The 20,836-nt window shown below is 34.1% G+C and overlaps 1 protein-coding gene across 1 annotated transcript in view; it reads right to left on the reverse strand.

The window, feature by feature from the left end:
* Nucleotides 1-3,998, reverse strand: part of LOC125055163 (headcase protein) — a 44,296-nt gene extending 40,298 nt beyond the window's left edge. Inside the window, exon 1 of the mRNA XM_047657437.1 lies at nucleotides 3,282-3,998. Within this exon, the coding sequence (XP_047513393.1) occupies nucleotides 3,282-3,871 (590 nt within the window). The 5' untranslated portion in view covers nucleotides 3,872-3,998. The remainder of the gene's footprint in view (nucleotides 1-3,281) is intronic.
* Between the last annotated feature and the right edge of the window lie 16,838 nt (nucleotides 3,999-20,836).

The raw sequence follows: 20,836 nt of genomic DNA on the forward strand, positions 1-20,836 counted from the left end.
GTTGATCATTAAATATATAAAATTCCAACAATAGATTCCTTGGTGATTTATTGATTTTCAATTAAAATTAAGGTAACATATATATTCTCTGAGTTTCCAGACCAAATGTAATGAGGCAGTTTGTATGCAAGACAACGTATCGTTGCTGCTTATTGTATTTATTATACCTTATTAGGATTTAGCATTTATATGCAGTATTATGTAATTGAAGCATAATTAAAATCTATAGTCTGCATTATAATATCTGCAAATAAGTTGGAGTAAAAAAGGAATTATTTTACAAAACTTTCAAATGTTTGTGGTATTAAAAGCGTGGAGTGTTCAAAAAACTTATATTTTTAGGAAGCTTGCATTTGGTTACAGCAGGCGCCGCTCTAGAACATCTGGATATCCTAAGGGTCTTGACTCTGGATTTCTACCAGATTCCATGATTACTTGCCATGGCATTGAATGGCATGAACTAGTGGCATTTCGTAAAATCATAGTTTTGCATTCGGTACGTGGCTCATCATTTTCATAGTAAGTTTTTTTAATACACTGTCTTCACTGAGACATAATGTATAAAATTACGATCTAGATTAACTTAATACTAATAAGTAATTTAATTCTAACTAATAAGGATATTTAATATTAGAAACTGTCCAATAACACTACTTACAGTCTCTATTATGGGGAAGATGCTCTGTTCTTGTGTTCTATACAATAAATAATGATATTTTCATAGTAAGTAAAATACAATAAATTCAAATTTCATCAATATCACTTTTAGAAAAAATAAGTAAACAGTACAATATCTCGTTTTAGTACACTACAGATGGTGACAAATATGAATTATTCCTAATTTTATTAATTTGGACAAGATATTAACAGCGAGTGTCAAAACGCAAATTCACATGTCTTTAACGAACACCAATTGTTATTTCGAGGCTTAAATTAAGTTAATTTATCCTGAGGCATATTTCTTCGAGGTTATATCTTTATAGGTCAAAGTTAACGAACAAATAAGAATCGGACGCCACTCGCCCACGTTTTAATAAAGATTAACACCTACCTCTACCATTGAGCTCTCAATAACAAAATTAAAAGCGCACAGATTATAAAGAAAATTTACAGTTTCTGTTTATTTACACTTCAATATCTGTACGATCAAATAGTTTACAATTTTGGCTATGGTATAGTCTGTGCAGTAACAAATTTAAAAGCAACATTTTAGAACACATAAGACGTGGGACTATGGTAAATGATGTACAAAGGAAATTTAAATTTCGAATACGCAGGACATGTAGGACATGTATGAACATCGGGCGTATTTTGTTCGTGCGTAGAAAACACATTCAAGTCGTGATTATCGGCTTCAAAGGAACCGGTTTTAACAGTCTTGTTTACGTTGCAGCATAACCCGATTGCGGGATCATTTTTTGTATCAATTTAAATACAACATGCTTGTGATAAACGCTTTTTTATCCGAGTTACATTCCATTCGCTAAATGGCACGGGAAAGATAACAAGCAGTTTTATTTTACTGATTTTAAATTGTAGCCCCTAGCTACTTTATATGTATTATTTGGTGCCTCTACGTCTGCATATAATTTTAACAAATAGCATAGAAAGGTAAGACAATTGCACTTTAGGAGGCGAATGGACGCTTTTCCACATTAAAAAACCAAAAAAAACTCTCAAGCGTGATACCTAGCAGATTATCTTGGAGTTATTTATTATTAATAAGATGATAAACTCAGTTATTGGTAGATAACTATAATATTAACTGTATTTCAGGATTTTATAACTCATTTAAATCGATAAGAAAAACCGTTAAGGGTAAATAAAATCGATGTGAAACCCAAAAGTGCTATGCACAACGTTTTTGCGAAGAAACCACATTAATTTGGACATGGGGCAGCTGGTGCAATTTGGGGAAAGCATTTTTTAAAACGGGAAACGGAAACCAAGTGCAGCGAAGCGCAGTTAATGTATGGGACGGATGAAATTGCTTTTTTAAGGTTATGCGAATTTGTGCATTGAGTACAATTGCACAATTTTTAAGTACTTTTGGAAGTATACGTTGAATCATAAAATAATAGGTATACAATGTTTGTATAAACAACATCTATTAATTAAACTAGATGTTGTTTATTTGTTAGTAGTAAAATTAATTAATATGGAATGCATGATAACATCGCGTAATAATGGAACTCATAGAATAAAATCTAATTTTAAAATAACTTGTTTCTGTATATAATTCTAATACAAATCTGTTCATATATATACACAAAAATAAAAATATTGAGTAGGTAAACAGTAGAAATACAATTGTAAAGCAATTCAATAGATATTTGTACATTAATTACAAGACAAAGATTTGATTATACTAGACAAAAAATCACAAAGCAAATAGAAATTGCATTGGTTATGTATTGATCTGATGAATATGCATTTTATTTATTACGTTTTATCTTTTTGGTACGTTTTTTGTTCTTATTGCATGTCTTAACTTAACATTTGCATCTTGAAAAGGTGAGAGAAAAACGTAATGATTTTAGTAAGGGACTAGTAGAATTACCTAAGTGATCGCTAATCTAACTAGACACTACTGTATACAAGGAATAAAATTTATACTAATAAACTATAAAAAAATACTATTCTAATAAGATCATTTAGTGTACAGTTATAGGTTTAGCGGACCACGCAAATGAATGCATATCGCAGTATATATAAGTATTTATCTGGTAGTCTATAACTGGACAATTTGCATTATGGACGCTTTAGCTACAAACTGATAAGCAGCCTCTTAAGAGTTCATCTCAGTTCAGCTCTACAACCAGTTCCGCACTAATAACATAGGCCGGCTATCCGATATGCTATAAACAACGAGTAAGAAATGCATTCAAATCGCCTATATTAACTGGCAACTGCCCGTATCAGGCACATACAAATATCTTTATTACGGAACGTGGGCGTTCATTTAATATGTTTGCCATTTGACTATGAACTCAGTAAGATCGCTATAACATAATATTTAATCGACTGACTCAAGAAATAACGGGTAGATAGGTTATGTTTTCTAATTAGATAACGCAAGTACTTGCTAGACGTGTAGCGACATGTTTACTATGTCATTTTATCCGTTTGCCACAAAATACATTATGCATCATTTGTTTATTCACAGGTGTTTATATTGTTATTACAAAGTAACTATCGTATAAATTATGCAAAAACGCAGTAATTGTAGACGAACATAACAATGGTTAAAATTACAAACAAAAGTATGATGAAGCACTCACCTGATCCTGTCGGATACGATTTCATGTTTAGAATTTCTCTTTGCGGGTGTCAACGGGTTAGGCGGAGCGTGAGTAGGGCTCGTGGATGGCTCCGAAGGTGCGGAAGGCGGTGAGCAGGAGCCAGAGCTGGACAAGCTGAAGGCCCTCGAGCGAACATCGATAGCAGCTGGTGTACGGCTCGATCTTGCCCGCCTACGTTTCTTTTTATCTTCTTCTGCCCGTATTGCCGAGCCAGGCGGAGACCAATCAAGATCTTTCTTCAAGTGTCCACGCCCGCACCGGCAACCGCAAGCTTTGAATGCCAAGTCGTAACCCTTCTTGGTCCATAGATTCTGATGCCTTTGCCTCTCAGACCACGATCGAGCTCGGCCACAGGACTTGAGGTAAGCCAGGACGCCTGCTTCCCATTGATCGAAACATTCTCTGTGCATATGCCGGCCGGCAGGGCACGTGTCGTTGCTGCAAAGCACGCGAACAGCGTCTTCAATGCGTACGGATTCCCGGGGGCGTAGGCATTCGCTAGGTACGCAGCACCCGTGACTTTCTTCTGTCTCCCGTTCACCAGTCGCGCCTTGTCTTCGCGGAGCCATGCTGCACCACGATCGACTAACGAAATCGAACGTGCGCCGCGAGAGTACTGGAGCGTCACACGAAACACATGCTTGCCGGAGCGCGCGCGGCCGACTAATAACCGCGAGTGAACGAAAGCGAAATTTCAAGAGCGCAGCGCGTCGCCGCGTTGCCCGCCGCCGCGCCACCCGCCTGCACGCGGGGCTGACCTTGCGGCTTGAGGGGACCGACGCAGGGCGGGGGGTAGCGGCGGTGCAGCGAGGGGCGGGCCAATGCGACGCGAGACGACGGGTGGGGAGAAAGTGCCTAGCAAATTTTCACTTTCGCGCGGGAGCGTACCAAGCCGCCACAGCAGTATCAGTTGATTTTAACTACCAAACTAGCTGCAGTAAAAGCTCTAATGAATGAGGCAAATGTCAATTGGTGAATGAATAGAAGAATATGTCTAAGAAGTAGATATTTCTAGTAAACATATTTCATTAAAATCGGCTTAGGTTGTATTCGATACGAGGACGTATTATCCGTTATTCTTGGATAAAATTTTAGTTCTATTAGGTTAATTAGGAAACAAAATCTTATGTCGATCTATATTATGATTTACCATCAATCACAATACAAAAGTATAAATAAAACAAATAAATACTTATTTGAATTATTTCGTAATAATTAGCTGGAAAACACGTTATAAAAGTAAATCAGAGTTCTTAGCACTTAGGTTATAAATTTGGGATCAATCCGTCTAATTCAATTAATGTCAATGTTAATTTTTAATGCTGTGGTAAAATAGGTGTTGTAATTTTTAAAAATGCTTTTCACAAACCGTGCCAGAGTCATAAAGGAAAAAAAATATGCTTTCTTTTTTTAGTATTTTTTTTATTATCCCACTATATATCTATATATGGATGTATAGAGATTATCGTTTTATGTAATTTTCTTCTGTTAAACGTTTCGCTTATATCAAAGCGAAGACGTATTGACACAAGTTAAAGGAGCAAATATTGTTTTAGTTATAAATAGTTGAGTTGACCAGACAAGTCGGCGATAGGTTTAAGAGTTCGAAGAATTTGATAAGGAATTGATAACGGAATCAATGCACGTGTGTTTGTACAAGTTGATTTCTTGTAGAAAGATCGATTGTATTACGTTTAGGTATTCGGTTAATTTGTTTTGACATTTGGTTACGCAGCTGTCAACATAACGGCTAGACATTTAAATATTTTAGAAATAAGTATACCTATAATATTCTCAGGGGTTGTCTAGGATTGTAATAGTGAAATTTTTTTAGTTTATTTGTCCATCTATATTATATAAAAATGTTATGTTGGTTTGTGTACAATTAAAAAACTCAAAAAAGTTCTGCACCAACTGAAATTGTAACATGAAATACCTATAATCCGCATCAAGGATTGTTTTTATCTATTTTTTTTTTCCACAAGTACCTATTGCAAAATTAAACTTACATGAAATGTTTTCTTTGTTTTGTTTCTCATTTCTCAACCATTTAATCACAATGTGCCACAGCTAAGCGTTTATATTTTACTTAAGAATTACCGAAGCAATTCGACTTAGGGTCCTTCAAGAAATTCTTGAAAGGCAGGCAACGCACTTGCGAGCCTTCTAACAATGTGAGTGTCCATGTGAGTATCACTTAACATCAGATGAGTTTGCCCGTTTACCTCCTATTACATTAAAATATATTTACGGCTTTTTCACAAAGGGGTAGGCAGTGACCACGGCTTCCCACTTGCCAAGGTCCTGACATACCTCTCACGCTTCACTTACATGACGATGACATTCACCATGCATGTTCAGTTATGGGAACTTTTGAACTATCCCTTCTCTAGTACCTCATGGATTTGGTCCAGGTATGTCCGACAAGGCCTACCCAACTCGACTATACCATCCAAGGTTGCCTTGTATATATCCTATTTGTAACCTACTTCTCATTCTATACACCCAATCCACACTAAGCATTCCCTTTCGAATCCTTAATTTTATAATTTTCGTAGATACAAATACATATAAGTCAAGTTTAATTCTCTGGTGCCGTTCAAGTATTACGTAAGCAGGTTTACTGCAATTTACCCCCCCCCCCCCCTTCCTTCCTTCCTGTAGAATTCTTCGATAATGCATTTTGTTTTCAAGTATAGACATTGCGTGGGTAATATGTGTAAAAAGTATTTTTTTTTATGTGATATACTTATTTATTGCGTTCGAAATTATTATTAACTTATTGACTTATTAATTCAAAGGGGGAACGCTGCTTTTAATGATATATTTTAGTTTATGTTAAATTTTCTATTTATCTTTAATTCATATTATTACTATGTAGGTTAAGAATATTGTAAATTCTGTATTTACTATGACGAACGCAATAAATAAGTAAAAAATTACTGTTGACGTAATCACCAAATAAGAAAATCAAAGACCCCTCCTCCCCCCTATAGTTAATAGTAATACTTGAACAGCCCCTTCATAAAAATTAGTTTTCTTACCCCATTTGTTTACATATGATATAGGACTAGATGTTATTTAAAGTCATAAGTGATATTTTAAGATATAATATGTACAATTTACGACGTACAAATGACACATTTCTTTTAAGTCTAGTAGGTCATGCTTCCCCCCGGAACCCCAACCCCTTATACGCCAAATGCGTTAACGAACTGGCCACAGACAATTTACTACATTTATTTTAAGACATAATGCGTTCAATTAACAAAATAAATCAGTGGCACTACAACCTTTTTAGGTCAGGGCCTCAGATTTCTGAATCCGTTTCATGATCATTTTTAAATCTAATAGGCAAGTAGGTGATCAGCCTCCAGTGCCAGACACACGTCGACTTTTTGGGTCTAAGACGTGTCGGTTTCCTCACGATGTTTTCCTTCACCGTTCGAACGAATGTATGAACGAATGCGCACATAGAAAGAAAATCCATTGGTATTTGGTGGAGCCGGGGATCGAACCTACGACCTCAGGGACCACTGACTGCTCCATTAATGCGTTGGGATAAGTAATGATTTTTAATTTCCGATAGTTTGTCTGCTAAGAAACGTGTATAATATGGTATAAATTATTAAAAACATTTTTTTTAGAGTAGCAAAAGTGTTTTTCTTATATGAAAATCCTTGACCAAACCCTTCTTTACGGGGCATTCATGTGAATACTTCAATAATTATGCCCAAGCGCACGTGTGGTATGTATGGGGTATGCGCCACAATGGCTCAACCGGTTCGAGTACAAAGGTAGAGGCGTTTAATAGTTTCGCGGATAAGGTTACCAGTTTTGACCTGCTGGGACTCCATTGAACACTCGGATGTGAGCTACGTTTCGTTTGCTACGAAATTCTGTTTACGATTCCTTCCAATTCCAATTCATTCACGTTGCACCAATTTTTAAAAAAAAAGGGTGCGTGTACTTATGTACGCGCGTAAGAAGTTATACTTCTTTGGCATTATTAAAAATAGTTTTTGATTGCATGCAAATAATTAATTACAATTAAATAATAAAAGATTGGAAAAGGAGTCATTGTAGTCAATAAAGTTCAGTTTACATTTGAAAAATTAAATAAATATATATTTATTATTATTCTCTTACATTAAGTGTAACATAAATTCTATTATTATTCGAATGATGTTTTTAAATTATGTCCAATACCGTAGCATCTTCCGTGGGCAACTTCATACTGATAATTTTGTGTCACGGTGCGCGCGCATCGTAAAATTTCACTCTCATCAATTTTTCATAACGCGCCTAAAGAAGTATAACTTCAAAAATAAAAATATGTGCAACAAAAATACTTCCAATTTTAGATTTTACTAGTAAATTTTTGCTTATTGTTAAGCAAAAATACTGAAGGAAAACATCGTGAGGACACCGGCTTGCCTTAGACCCGTTGAAGGCGTGTGTCAGGCACAGGAGGCTGATCGCCTACTTGCTATTAGATTGACAAATGATCACGAAACAGATACATAAATCTAAGACTCAGACCTAAAAAGGTTGTAGCGCCACTGATTTATTTCAAATAAAATTTAATTGCAAGTGAAGTTAAAACTAATAGTTATTTTATACGTATAGAAAATTGCAAGGTTTGATTCCCAGTAGAAACCTCACAAACGCTTGACACATTCTCATTCCGTAATATAAAAGGGCCCCAAAAGTAGCCCTTTCTATGGTATCAGTCTTGTATAAAGCGAATCGAAGGAAAATAATAATGTTCTTTTTTTAATGTTTTACTCGAAAACCAGTGGCTCTACAATCTCTAAGGGTGAGATCTATAGAGCGCACTTAGACTTTGCTCAGACTTAACTATAACCATTCTTTACTTTTTTAAAGGTTAATAAAGAAGGTATTGCATGAAATGAAACATCAATTTCTGTCTTAGCTTGAGCTTAGCTTAATCTCACCGTTAAAATGTCTATAAATATACTAAATCATAGTCTAACCTTAGTGTTTTTCGTAAGTAAAGTCTGAGCAAAGTCCAAGTGCGCACTATAGATCTCACCCTAAGTATCAGCCCTGCGATTCTGTAACTCACTTCACGAACTCACACAGCGGTTTTCGCATCGGCGGTCTCTCTCAAATCAGTCGTGAAGCAGTCATTTTATGATTTGGCATTCTGATAAACAATAAAGTACAAGCTCCCACCTTTTCAGAATGCCAAATCATAAAATAACTGCTTCACGACTGATTTGAGAGCGACCGCCGATGCGAAAACCGCTGTGTGAGTTGTGAAGTGAGTGACAGAATCGCAGGGCTGTTTCGAGATCTCTTTTTTCTTCGTGATCAGCCTTCTCTGCCTGACACGCCGACGACTTTGAGTCTATGGCTTTCCGGTTTCCTCGCGATGTTTTCCATGACCGAACATACGAGTGTTAAATGCGCCCATAGAGAGAAAGCCCATTGATACCCAGCCGGGCCTACACTGCTCAGTTAGTAAATGATTTTCAGCGTGGTTTTATATTAAATCTATTCGACATACAACCACAAAGATACATAAAATAAAAATTGAAATCAAGACAAAACTCGAACCAAAGAAAGTAGTGACAACGTGTGACCCAATTTTTACTTCCACTCAACTACCAGGTGACATGCATTTAGTGAGGGGAGACCAACACGTGTATCAAACACCACCCAAATAGCTCCTTAACAAAATTCGTCTTTTTGTCGCGCAAAAATCGCCTTACCAGCAAAGACATAAGGTTGTAGCCCAAAATCTCAGCGGCATAATGAAAGGCAGGAATTGCGTTTCAACTCGTTCGAGGATATTATTGTAAAGCTTTTGTCTGAAGTCCGTACATCTGTGACCTCTGAATAGCCATTGGATTATCGAACATGGCGCATATCTTTTGTAATGCCCTACCTTATTATGGGTTTAAACGGAGCTAAAGAGATTATTCGTGCGTTAAATTTTGAAAACAATTACGCGTCTCTTGAACGTCCCTTTTGTAACGTTTTGTTGATATTAGACGTTTGTTTTACGTGGGATATAATATATAGTCACATTGTATGAATTAGAGTTACACTTTTTTTTTATTTATTTATACTCTCAATCGTCACACATATTGAGGACAATAATACACTAATGAAGATATGTTAGTAATAGGATATACACGTGCGAAAATGACATGGGAACTTAAGAAGGCGCAGCGCAAAGATCCAAGCTTCATCACAATCGAGTAGCCCGGAATATCGCAGTACCTACTCAACTGCCGAAAGGACTTTTTGTATCGAAGAAGTCGCATGGGTCCGCCAAGCATCCGCGAATGTGCAATGTATTTTTATTTAAACTTCGTTTCATTGACATAAAAACAAATAACATAAATTAATAGGGCTGCAACGGCAAGTTAAGAAGAGAAGGAAGTAAGGAAGAAATATTTAAAGAAAAGTAAAGTGTAAGAAGTACATAACCAAGACAATAAATAAAATTACAAGTAACACTGAAAATTTATACAATTACCAAACTTAATCTAAAATAAAATTGGAAAATATTAATAAAATAAAAAATAAAAGCTAATCTCACGGTTCATGATCAATTATGTAGGAATACAAGGCGAAATAAAATATTAGTAAATAACAAACACCGCAAGGTTGCCAAACGAAAGGTATGGAGTTAAAATTTGCATTGCCATACAACTCGCATATGAATTATATATATTACAAGCCCATAGCCCGTTTCAATAAGTAATTACTCAAACAAATCGGTTATATTACTCTATACTTGGGAATCATAGAAGTGAGTAATGCGAAACAATGGCGCTCACAATACGGCTAGACGTTGGCTCATCAACGAAACATAACAATATCGTAATAATCGCACAAAACAATCATTATGTGCAAAGTAGCGCATACGTTTATATAAAGTTTTTTGTATTCCGCTGAGCATCCGTTGCGTCGAAAGGAAATGAGGGTTTTATGTAAAGATGTACACCTTGTTGGCGTATGTACTCTGTCGAAACATGTGGAACAAAGGCAGATATGTAGTTAATGTAAATATGTATAGGAATTTATCGGTATATTACAATTGGAACCATGAGTATGAAGTTTTCTGGAGTATAAACTTAGACGGGTGCAAAAAAAATCTCGATATTTCCTCTTATGAATACAAAAAAGATCTGGTATCAGGAGTTATTTAGACATTCTCCATAGAAACAAAAGCAATCGTAATTTTTAAAGAAACTGTTTTCATCCCTAAACCACTTGATCAATATTGATAAAAGACTTATGCACAACGTCGCAGGCATTTACGAGTACATATTTAAATTCTAATCAAATACATTTCTTGCGTTAATTAATTCGCAATCAGTCGGTTCTGATTTAATGGGAAGCAGATGGTCGAATAATATATCATACTAATAAAAAGTTATATACCTTTGGCAGATGTGTTTTGATAAAATCATAATTAAATTACCTACTATTTACGAAATCACTAAATATGGCAATACTATTTTAACCAGTTTGCCGATATCAATTAGATTTTAAACTTTTTTGTAGGATAGGAAAGCAAAAAAGCTATTTAAGTATTGTTAAAAAACTTGAGAAAACGTAGTTAAAACATAACTTAAGTGGCGTAATATGCAGATACAAACTTATATATGTCATGCGAAGCCCGCCAAAACGCTTACCTCGGGGCAAAATGGCGTCGCACTAGTCCCTACTACGCACCGACGACATAGTGCGTCGTAGGGCCAGTAACGAAGTAAACAAACTTCAAGGTTTTAAGTGTTTATCATTCTTCAATTACACGAATACCCGTATATTTTTCGATCAATAACAGTTTGACGAAATTAAACTCAAAGATAGTATTAGGATTAGAAATGCGAAGACATTAGTGGCGTCATCGTCGATTTGACTAATCTGTCATCTGTGACCGTTTTATGTCACGTGACTGATATTATCTATTTTTTAATTAATGTGATTATTGTCATATTTTATTCCAAGTTTTAATTTTCCTGTCAAATAGCCTACAATGACACATTTCTTCATTTTATGAAATCACATCGTGAATCATTATTCATTACACATAAGTAAAAGTACACAAGGATAACATACGTCTACACACGTACAATTAATTAGCTAAGTACAAGTTTTCAAATAAAAAATAAATTATGACAGTTAAAAACGAAGCTACAAATTCTATGAATAAACAATATTAATACATAAAATTGCTGGTATAAAATATAGCTTATACAAACAATAACAACAACTGTCTTAGACTATAATAAAGTTATTTATAGAATACTACTGACCCTTCAGTATCTTGATAAAAGAATTAATTTTCCCTATAATGGGTGACAGCATAGATATCGTTGGGTTCTACCAATGTTCATTAAGTATTAATTAGTTAGTTATCATTTAAATAGTTTTATATCTTGATAAACAAAAAACATATGTCTACATCAAAGCGCGCGCGTTTAGAAAAATTTCTTTGTCGCGATCCAAACGTACCATAAATTTGCGATAAATGCCATATTTTTTTTAGTTTGCGATATCAGCACGAAACCACGTCAATTGGGTAAGATTACGTCATAGTTATTGAAATAGATACTTTGATTTCGGGAACGGGCAACTATTGGTGACAGTGCCGTGGGCGCACTAACTTGCTCAGAGATTCACCACTTACGTACACTTAAATTTTTTTATTTATTTATTTTTTTACAAAAATACATACACTATACTTACAGTACTAAGCTAATACGACAATATCAAAATTAAAAATAAAATATATAATAGTAAATACATAAGATACGCAATATCGCTAATGTCTTCTGAATTAGTTTTTTAAGAATAACGCTATGAAGTCACTCTGTGGTTTGAAAGTTTAACACTGACTGAATGCACAAGAGACGCACTGCTTATTTTTTATGGGAAGGTTTTGTTTTTTTTTCTTTCGAAGGTCAAAATATATAAATTTCCAGCCACGTATTGAGACGATGAAACTGTTTAGTAGGTAGCAGTTATTGCGCTGACATTAAATAGGACAGCGGACAGAAGGATTAGTTAAAATAGATAATTAAAAAAATTCTAAGGGTAACGTGAAAGAAATATTTCGTATACGAAATTACGTATCGTATACTATCTAAAAGAACAGCTGTCAAATGCACTTTCGAAATTTAATCTTACATGCGAAAATGTTCTTATATAATTCTAAAAGGTTACTAATTAGATTCTTCCCTTTTTATTTGACCCACATCTAAGGGATAATTGTTGGTATATTGTATAATTAGCTTTATAGGTCACTGCATAATAAAAGCAGGTGCAGTGAAGCGATCACCTGCTGGGGTGTTTCAAGGTCTTTGATGTGCGCTTTTTGTTTTTGTTACATGTGAATTTATTTAACGCAACTACGCATTCTGCTTTGTAGACCGTGACGATGTAAGGTTTCCCATGTTTAAAACGCGATAGGATACTCAGTTGTCTGGATAAAAATATCAATGCGATGTCACCGAATACAGTTGAATGGAAACGATTTGTTATTTAAAATAATGGTTTTAATATAAAACTAGCTGCCCCTGCGAACTTCGTTTCGCCTTAATATGATTTATTTACTTAGCCTACCTCTTTAGTAGCTACATACCAACATATGGAACATTTTGATATGCCCAGAGAGACTTAGTTTTTCCGTAATACCATGATTATAAAACAATTTTTTTTTATATAACAAATAATTTCATTCAACATTACAGAACCAAAAATCTAATTCCATATTTAAAATGTACTTACATTATTGCAATAAACTTATACGATGTTGCTTGCTGTAGCGAATCTGTCAGTTTTATCTTAGTGTTAACATTACGATAGCATTGTTTATCCTGTAAAACCAGTTTATTTTTAAGACTTTTAAGTTAATAGGTATTACTTTGAATTTAAAACACATTGCTAACCTTTAAATACTCATGATGGTAAATAATAGCCAACAACGCACAAACACTGTTATTTGAAACTACCTACATAAAAACTACAAAAATAATATCAACTGTCAACATTTGTGTCATAGACTATGGACATTTTTTTGTTCAAAAATAATGTATCTATTTTAATATATTAATAAATGCGCTTCGTGATTCTTAGTAGAATTGAGATTAAACGCAATTAAATCAAGTGTCTAACTATCCACCAGTTTTTAATATGCCAGCACGTTGACATAATATCTTTAAATAGGCAAGTGTACACATCATCGAGTTTTTTAAATTAAAGAAAGATTAAGCCATGAAATCAAATTACAACCACAGACTAGATTGCAACCAAAACAAATATAATCAACGTAAGAAATGCTTAAATAAATATGAAGGAATTACTAATTAAAACTGATTAGAAAAACAAAAACAATTACCTTTATATTGTGTACTTACCTTCAGTTAACAATATTGGTATTTAGCTTGATAAATGAAGAAATATTTCTGTCAAGGCAGGAGTTGCAATAATTTATAAATTGCCCTTTTCAGAACAGCATTAAATTAATTTCCTTTGGTTTAACAATAATCTTAAAATTATTATTTCATATTTATTCCAATTAGCTAATTATTTTTTGTATCAGCAACCTGACATTTCATGGAAATTAATTTGGCGTTTGACAATAATTTACATATGTCAAAATGCCATATGGCGTTTCCCGCCATTTCTTTCTGAACCTGCGACGTCTTGTTACTCAGAAGTTTAAAGTTATTTATGTTATGTTTTTAAACGTATTATATTAATTAATAATTATAAGCTTCAATTCGTTGTAAAATTTATTTCAATCACTAACCAATCTTTGAATATAGGTATGTACTACCGTATTAAGTAAAAAGATTTTCCTAAATGCATTTTGCCGATAAGAATATTTGTGTTTCACTTATACTTTGTTATATTGACAAAGTATAAGTGACACTCCATTGGCTTATCATATTTTCCAACTAAATAAATACCTATAGACATGATCTTATACGCATCTAGGAATAATATATAAACGTACTATTTTCTACTTTTAACATTATTTAGGGAACACGTACACGTACTTAATAGTAGATAATTAACCGCATTCTGTGAGCTGATATCTTTTTATTACAGTACAAGTTTAGTAAACAGCAATTAAGTACGAGAAAGTTGTTAAACAGCTTATCAACGTTTCTGCACTATCGCATAACAAACTACGCATCAACTTTCTTACAAATCCTTGAACATGTTTACGAACAAAACCAATACATGGTGGCACGAAGGCATCCCGAGAAACTTGAAGACCTTGATCTCTCAAAGGGACCCTCAGCGCTTGCTAACCTTGGGTTATTTTTAAAGCACGCCTGCATTCGAATCCCGTCAGGCAACTTCCCTCTGTTACATAATGCGAAATTATCGTTCTTTTTTGCTCGTCTTTGTGAAAAGTGTGTGGCCTGTCATTTCGGTTTTATGGCCTTTGTTTTGGCTCGCATATATTTTATTTCTTTTCGCGGAACCGTAAAAGGAAGAGGCAATGAAGGGTTAGTCGTTTTTGTATGGTGAATATTTATGATCCGGAATAATAGCCGTTCAAGACGTGGCGTGGCCGCGAAATATCGTGACAGCTGCGCAGTTTTCGAAAAAATTTCGTTTATGATATTTCATGTAATAACCTTTGGTCAAAAATGTGGTAACCATTTCTGGAATCCATAAACTTTCGGCACTTCAAAAGCTTCTGTAGGCAATTATATAACTTAATAGGTTTTGAACATCATAACATCTATAACGGTCTTATTATTGGTAGAAATTTATAATTGTTTTTTTTTTTTTATATAATAGGGGGGCAAACGAGCCTGCGGGACGCCCAAAAAGGGCATTCATCGCAGCCCATAGACACCCATTTTTAGTGGGTGCGTTGCCGGCCTTTGAGGGAGGAATATAGTCGAATTTTGAACAGTTAAAATTTCTTTTACTTAAATTCATGGTTTTTTAGTAATACCGTTTATTAATAATTACAGTGGTGCTTTTATTTTAAATGACCTCTCATAAAATCAGTAAAATCACTCCTAAAATTGGATTTTAGTCATAACACATAACAAACCACTAGTGTTATTATTTTTATCTTAATATATATAAATTACGTGTCACGTTGTTTGTCCGCTATGGACTCCTAAACTACTTAACCGATTTCAATCAAATTTGCATACCGTGTGCAGTTTGATCCAACTTAAAAGATAGGGTAGCTTACATCCCAATTTATACGCGCAATATTATTTTATTGCAAATTATTTGACAATCACAATTCTAACAGATGGCGCTGTGTTGAAAGTACCAACGTTTCACATAAGCAACAATTTAATGGCATAACCACCAAAAACGCATGGTCCCCATGGGTCCCCATGACTGGTGTTCTCCTACCGTTTCCCTTAAATAGTTTACTGCTATGTAATATAACAGAAACTTTAGCCACAGCAACGCTCGGCTGCTAATATCTTATATATTTTTATCTACTAGACACTACTTTCTTTTATATCTGTTTTGTATACCTTTGCAGATGCTGTCTACCTTTATAACAATTCAATAGCAGTGTAGCATCCCCTACATTGTTTGTGAAAGAAATTGGAAACCATACAAAAAGACATTTATCCAATGAAACCCGTTTAACATGTTTGGCCGGTATTTCGCGAGAATTCACTGATCAATACAAGATCGAAATGAATAACTTCGACTCTTAATATCCCTTTAATTAGATTACGAAACTGGTTGTTCGTGGAATATAAGAAAAATACGACATCAGATGGAATTTAAATAACATTTTGACAATTTTTTTTTAGACACCGCATTTCTTGAGTACTTCGCTGTTACTGGAAAATATTTGATGAGTTGGGTGTATTGTTTTTAAATAGCTTTAATCATGATTAACCTTAATGCAGTAAACAAAAACTCGTAAACACTGAATTTTCTGATAAAAAATATCTTGTCCTGTATGATTTTGATATTCGATTTTGATTAAGTAGCATACCTACTTTTGTTTTACACCACTCAAGATGGAAAGAAAAAAGTTGAACCGACGCGAAATCGCCCGTAATTAAAGCATACTAGGTATGGTTCGTGGTTGTTTACCAGGTAAATTCCATTAGTCATCCATATTTATTTTTCACTTGCAATTTACACTTTTTATACTACACGGTTAATGTCAATTGTTAAAATTATACCCGAATATAATTTAAAAATTCCTTCATATTTAATTTGTTATGTTCTTTATAACAGGATTATTGTCATTAACTATACGATAATTAATAACTAAGTAACTGACCCGGCGAACTTCGAATTAGTTACGAAACACATGAACATTTTGTATTGATTTTATTTTTTCGACAGTTTTCCAATGTCTGTCTATACTGTCTGTGTACTGTCTGTACTATCAAGTTCTGCTATTCGAGACGGATACAATACAACAAAAATCATGCAAATCGGTCCAGCCGTTCTCCAGTTATAAGTATTCGAACAAACCCGACGTTATATAAAGATTATTATAGATTCTTTAATATATTATTTGTCATATTAGGAAAGTCACTAAATAACTTCAGTGTTATCTTAATCGCATACAATAGCAGCTTTGGCCTACTTCAACAAACTATTAAATGCTTTCTTGGCTATGTTCCCATATCGAGTTCGAATCGATAAAACTTCGATGTTTTTCTAAAAGGCACGTTTCGTGGAACAGTCGGTTTGTGCCTCCTCCGATTACATCGTCCTCTTGCATAACTGGGACTCCAAAACAACTGAGCTCACCCGTATGGAAAATGGAATGACGGCTTTATTTATAGTAACATTAATTAACCTCTATTTTTAATTAGACAAGGTGCGTTAAATGGGGCTGTTACAAACTGGGATTCAAAGTAGTAGTAGTTTCATCGAAACATTGAATGGTACAAAGAACGTGTACGCCGCCGTACGGTTCTACTGAAATTATCGTAAACTTAGCTATAAGTTTTTCAAGACGTATTTTTAAGCATTATATCTCGCATAATTACAATTATTTGTTTTAAAACTAACTACTTTTACGTAAACAATTGAATGAACCGGTCTGTAATTTTAATAATTAAAAAAATATTCCCGTATAAATTATAGATATGTTTGCAAGAGGGTCTGAAATAATTACCAATCATGCTCATTTGTCATTATTAATATAGAATCATATTAATATTGGTAGTAATAGTAATTATAATTTTTAATTACACCAGCAATGTGCATCTTCGTACGAGCTATTCATTCAAATGTCGCTTCTCCAAGCCAAGTTTTGCACCATTCGTGTGGCGTAAGTTGCGTGATGCATGTCCTATAACCAAAAGTCTATTTTTTTTATAGAACAGGGGGCAAACGGGCAGGAGGCTCACCTGATGTTAAGTGATACCGCCGCCCATGGACACTCTCAATGCCAGAGGGCTCGCGAGTGCGTTGCCGGCCTTTCAAGAATTGGTATGCTCTTTTCTTGAAGGACCCTAAGTCGAATCGGTTCGGAAATACTTCAGTGGGCAGCTGGTTCCACAAAGTGGTGGTGCGCGGCAAAAACTGCCTTAAACGCTCAGTTGTGGAACGGCGGACGCCGAGGTGATACGGAATTTCGAACTCTGCCTCGACGTCCGATGACAAAACTCAGCTGCAGGTATTAATCCGAACAACTCCTCTGAACACTCTCCATGGTAAATGCGGTAGAAGATGCAGAGTGACCTCTATCTATCTGTGTCAGACACAAAATCTACTACATAGTTATATAATGACGGGTATACGCCCTGGGTCCTAGTTGATATGTATAGTATTTTTACTCTAATTATGTAAAGTCGTTGGCTAGTTACGTTGAAATATTACTTAGCTATTAATTTAGTCTATAATTTTATACGAGTTTACGGTCTGGTGAATTTTATTATTCTTCTCATAATATTTAATCAGTAAGAATATGTTATTCAATGGAAACCGTCTTGTTTACACACAGAGACTGTGGTATATTAAAACTTTGAACATAAGATTACCTGGAATAGAATTGTAAGGCCATTATGGAAAAAGTTTCTGAAACGCAAAGTAACTCATACTATTCGTTTTTTATTACTGTTAGATTATTCACTGAATGAGTACTAAAGCTTTAAAAAAACAGAGGAACTTTATTTTCTAGTTTTACTTTTAACTAAAAATAATTTACAATTTATATTGATTTAACAGATTGATCGTTAACGCACTATTCTGAAGACGTACTTGTGAACCAATTAACTAAAGGCCCTTTATAAAAACAGCGTATTGATTCTTAAAAGGGCGGCAACGCACTTGCTTTTCTAAAAATATGAGTGTCTAAGTGCTATCTGATAAGCCTCCAACCCGTTTGCTCCGTTCATATGTAAAAACCGTACGAAATCAAGTTTTATTAATACCTATATATATTCATCTAACGTCCCAATAGTTTTCAGACCTACTTGGCCTAGTATTCTATTATCTATGGGATGCACAATTGACTACAAAATAGTAAGTAAAGCCTCTAAAATACCTCACAAGAGCGTTAACTCTAATTATTGCCAAAATTATGATGAAAAAGCTCAACCGACATTTCTGTGATAAACACATTCATGTCAAAACGTTTCTTACATTAATGTCAATTATCTTAACATATAAACCTACAACAATGCACGTAAATTAATCGTCTATTACACCATAATGTATGATATTATAAGTTTGTCTCTTTATAAGATCGGATTTAATGTTCTCACGGTGCTGGACCACATGTTTTTCATTGCGACTCTTTTATTCTTATTCAGTTCCAGTTTATATGACATCATACAACTATAAATTAGAGCAGTTTTTGATACATCTCGTGTTGGCAATAAAATTGGATTTGTTTATTTTATAACTCGTTATTGGTCTTTATACTAGACTTGGATTATTATTATTTTACGATAGTGTTATTATTCGCGATGCTTAAACATTCTTATTTGAATGATGCCTTAATGATATGTCGTTTAATAAATAACCTTGTATTCAGTAATCACTGTAATTATTCGTGAATGTCAATTCGGCTTTGCGAAAAGTCAATTAACGAAGTCCCGAAAGGCAATAATAAAATCGAAATAAAAGTGTTTTATAGTTCTACGGAGCGAAATTGAAAGAAATCACAGGGGTCTCTAGTAGGAAGTGATTAAAATGGTATACGATTTAATATTGAAAAATTCTTTTGAACCGCCGTTCATAATCACTACGTTGAAAGAGAAATACGATGTCAGTAAAATTATAATGGGCCGCCTCGTAAACTCGACATTTGAATAGAAAAGTTACATATCAAAAATTTTCAGTGATCCGTGTTTTACGAGTTTGTCGTAAACGTGTACTTAAGTTGGAAAATAAAAGCACCCTTCTGATGGTGTGTTTAAAAATCTATATGTAGGGGAGATCATTTTAAGAGCATATAACGATTACGTAGTATATAGGTTATGATATGCATCTAAATTTATTAGCATTGTAAGGTTGAATCCGCATATTATTACTGTACCAAGTGTAATAAATATTACGCTATTCACTAGAATGGAACACAATTTATAATACTTGACAGGCCATTCTATTTACTAAATGAAAATGTTGATGTAAACGGTCATAGCGGTTTGGAATTGTGGCTTAGTGAGACTTATTTACTACAATATTTCTGTCTCATTACTTGTTTAATACATTTATAATTAACCGATACCTAAGATCAGTCATCCCAAGGGCATAGGAAAATTATTTTTCGTGACAAAGCTTTGAGTCAATTATTGCTAATGTCTAAGCTATTCTAGATGATGGAGTTTTGAATAATGAGACTAGAAAATTCGATACAAGAATGTATTATCGCTAAGCAAGCGTAATAAAATGTCAGATATAATATTTAGATGAAAATATAAAATAAAAATTATTAATTTAATGCGTTTTTTACTTAAAAACGGTCCTCACATCGTATGAGACGATGTGATCGCGTTTTAATCCTGCGAAATGTATTTTTTAAATAAAACTCGGAAGAAAAAATAGAGAACAAAATGTTACATTTAGAAAATGTCATTTTATAAACAAACTTATTTAATATGCAGACCAAACAAAGTATAAATAAAAAATAGGCTTCCCTCAAGTAACTTGATGCTATTCAATACATATAATAAGATTTATTAACTTGGTCCGTAATACAGGTGGAGTAACAATAGCGTCCCGCGAGAATTCTCTTTCGACTATTTTAATACGAAAAAATGTTGACTTTCTCATTGCCTCTTCAGAATTACTTTGAAATGAACAGGAGGATAAGAGTATTGAATTAGAAAAAGTATTCGTAATAAAGACATCTATTGACAAATTGAGGGTAGGATACAATGAGGATGTCGCAGGCTACCTTCAAACGACAATAAAGGTATCAGCCCGGAAAAGGATCACTTTTCCTTTTGATGTTTCTTCAAAAAGCTACAGATTATTGGGGGTTATTTGAATTTGCTTAATAAATCCATTTTAGGGTTGTTCAAGGAAAACTAGTTTTTTAATAATATCTTAGATTAAAGAGAGCGGTG

The sequence above is a fragment of the Pieris napi genome, chromosome 13 (assembly GCF_905475465.1).
Source record: "Pieris napi chromosome 13, ilPieNapi1.2, whole genome shotgun sequence".
Lineage (NCBI taxonomy): Eukaryota > Metazoa > Arthropoda > Insecta > Lepidoptera > Pieridae > Pieris > Pieris napi.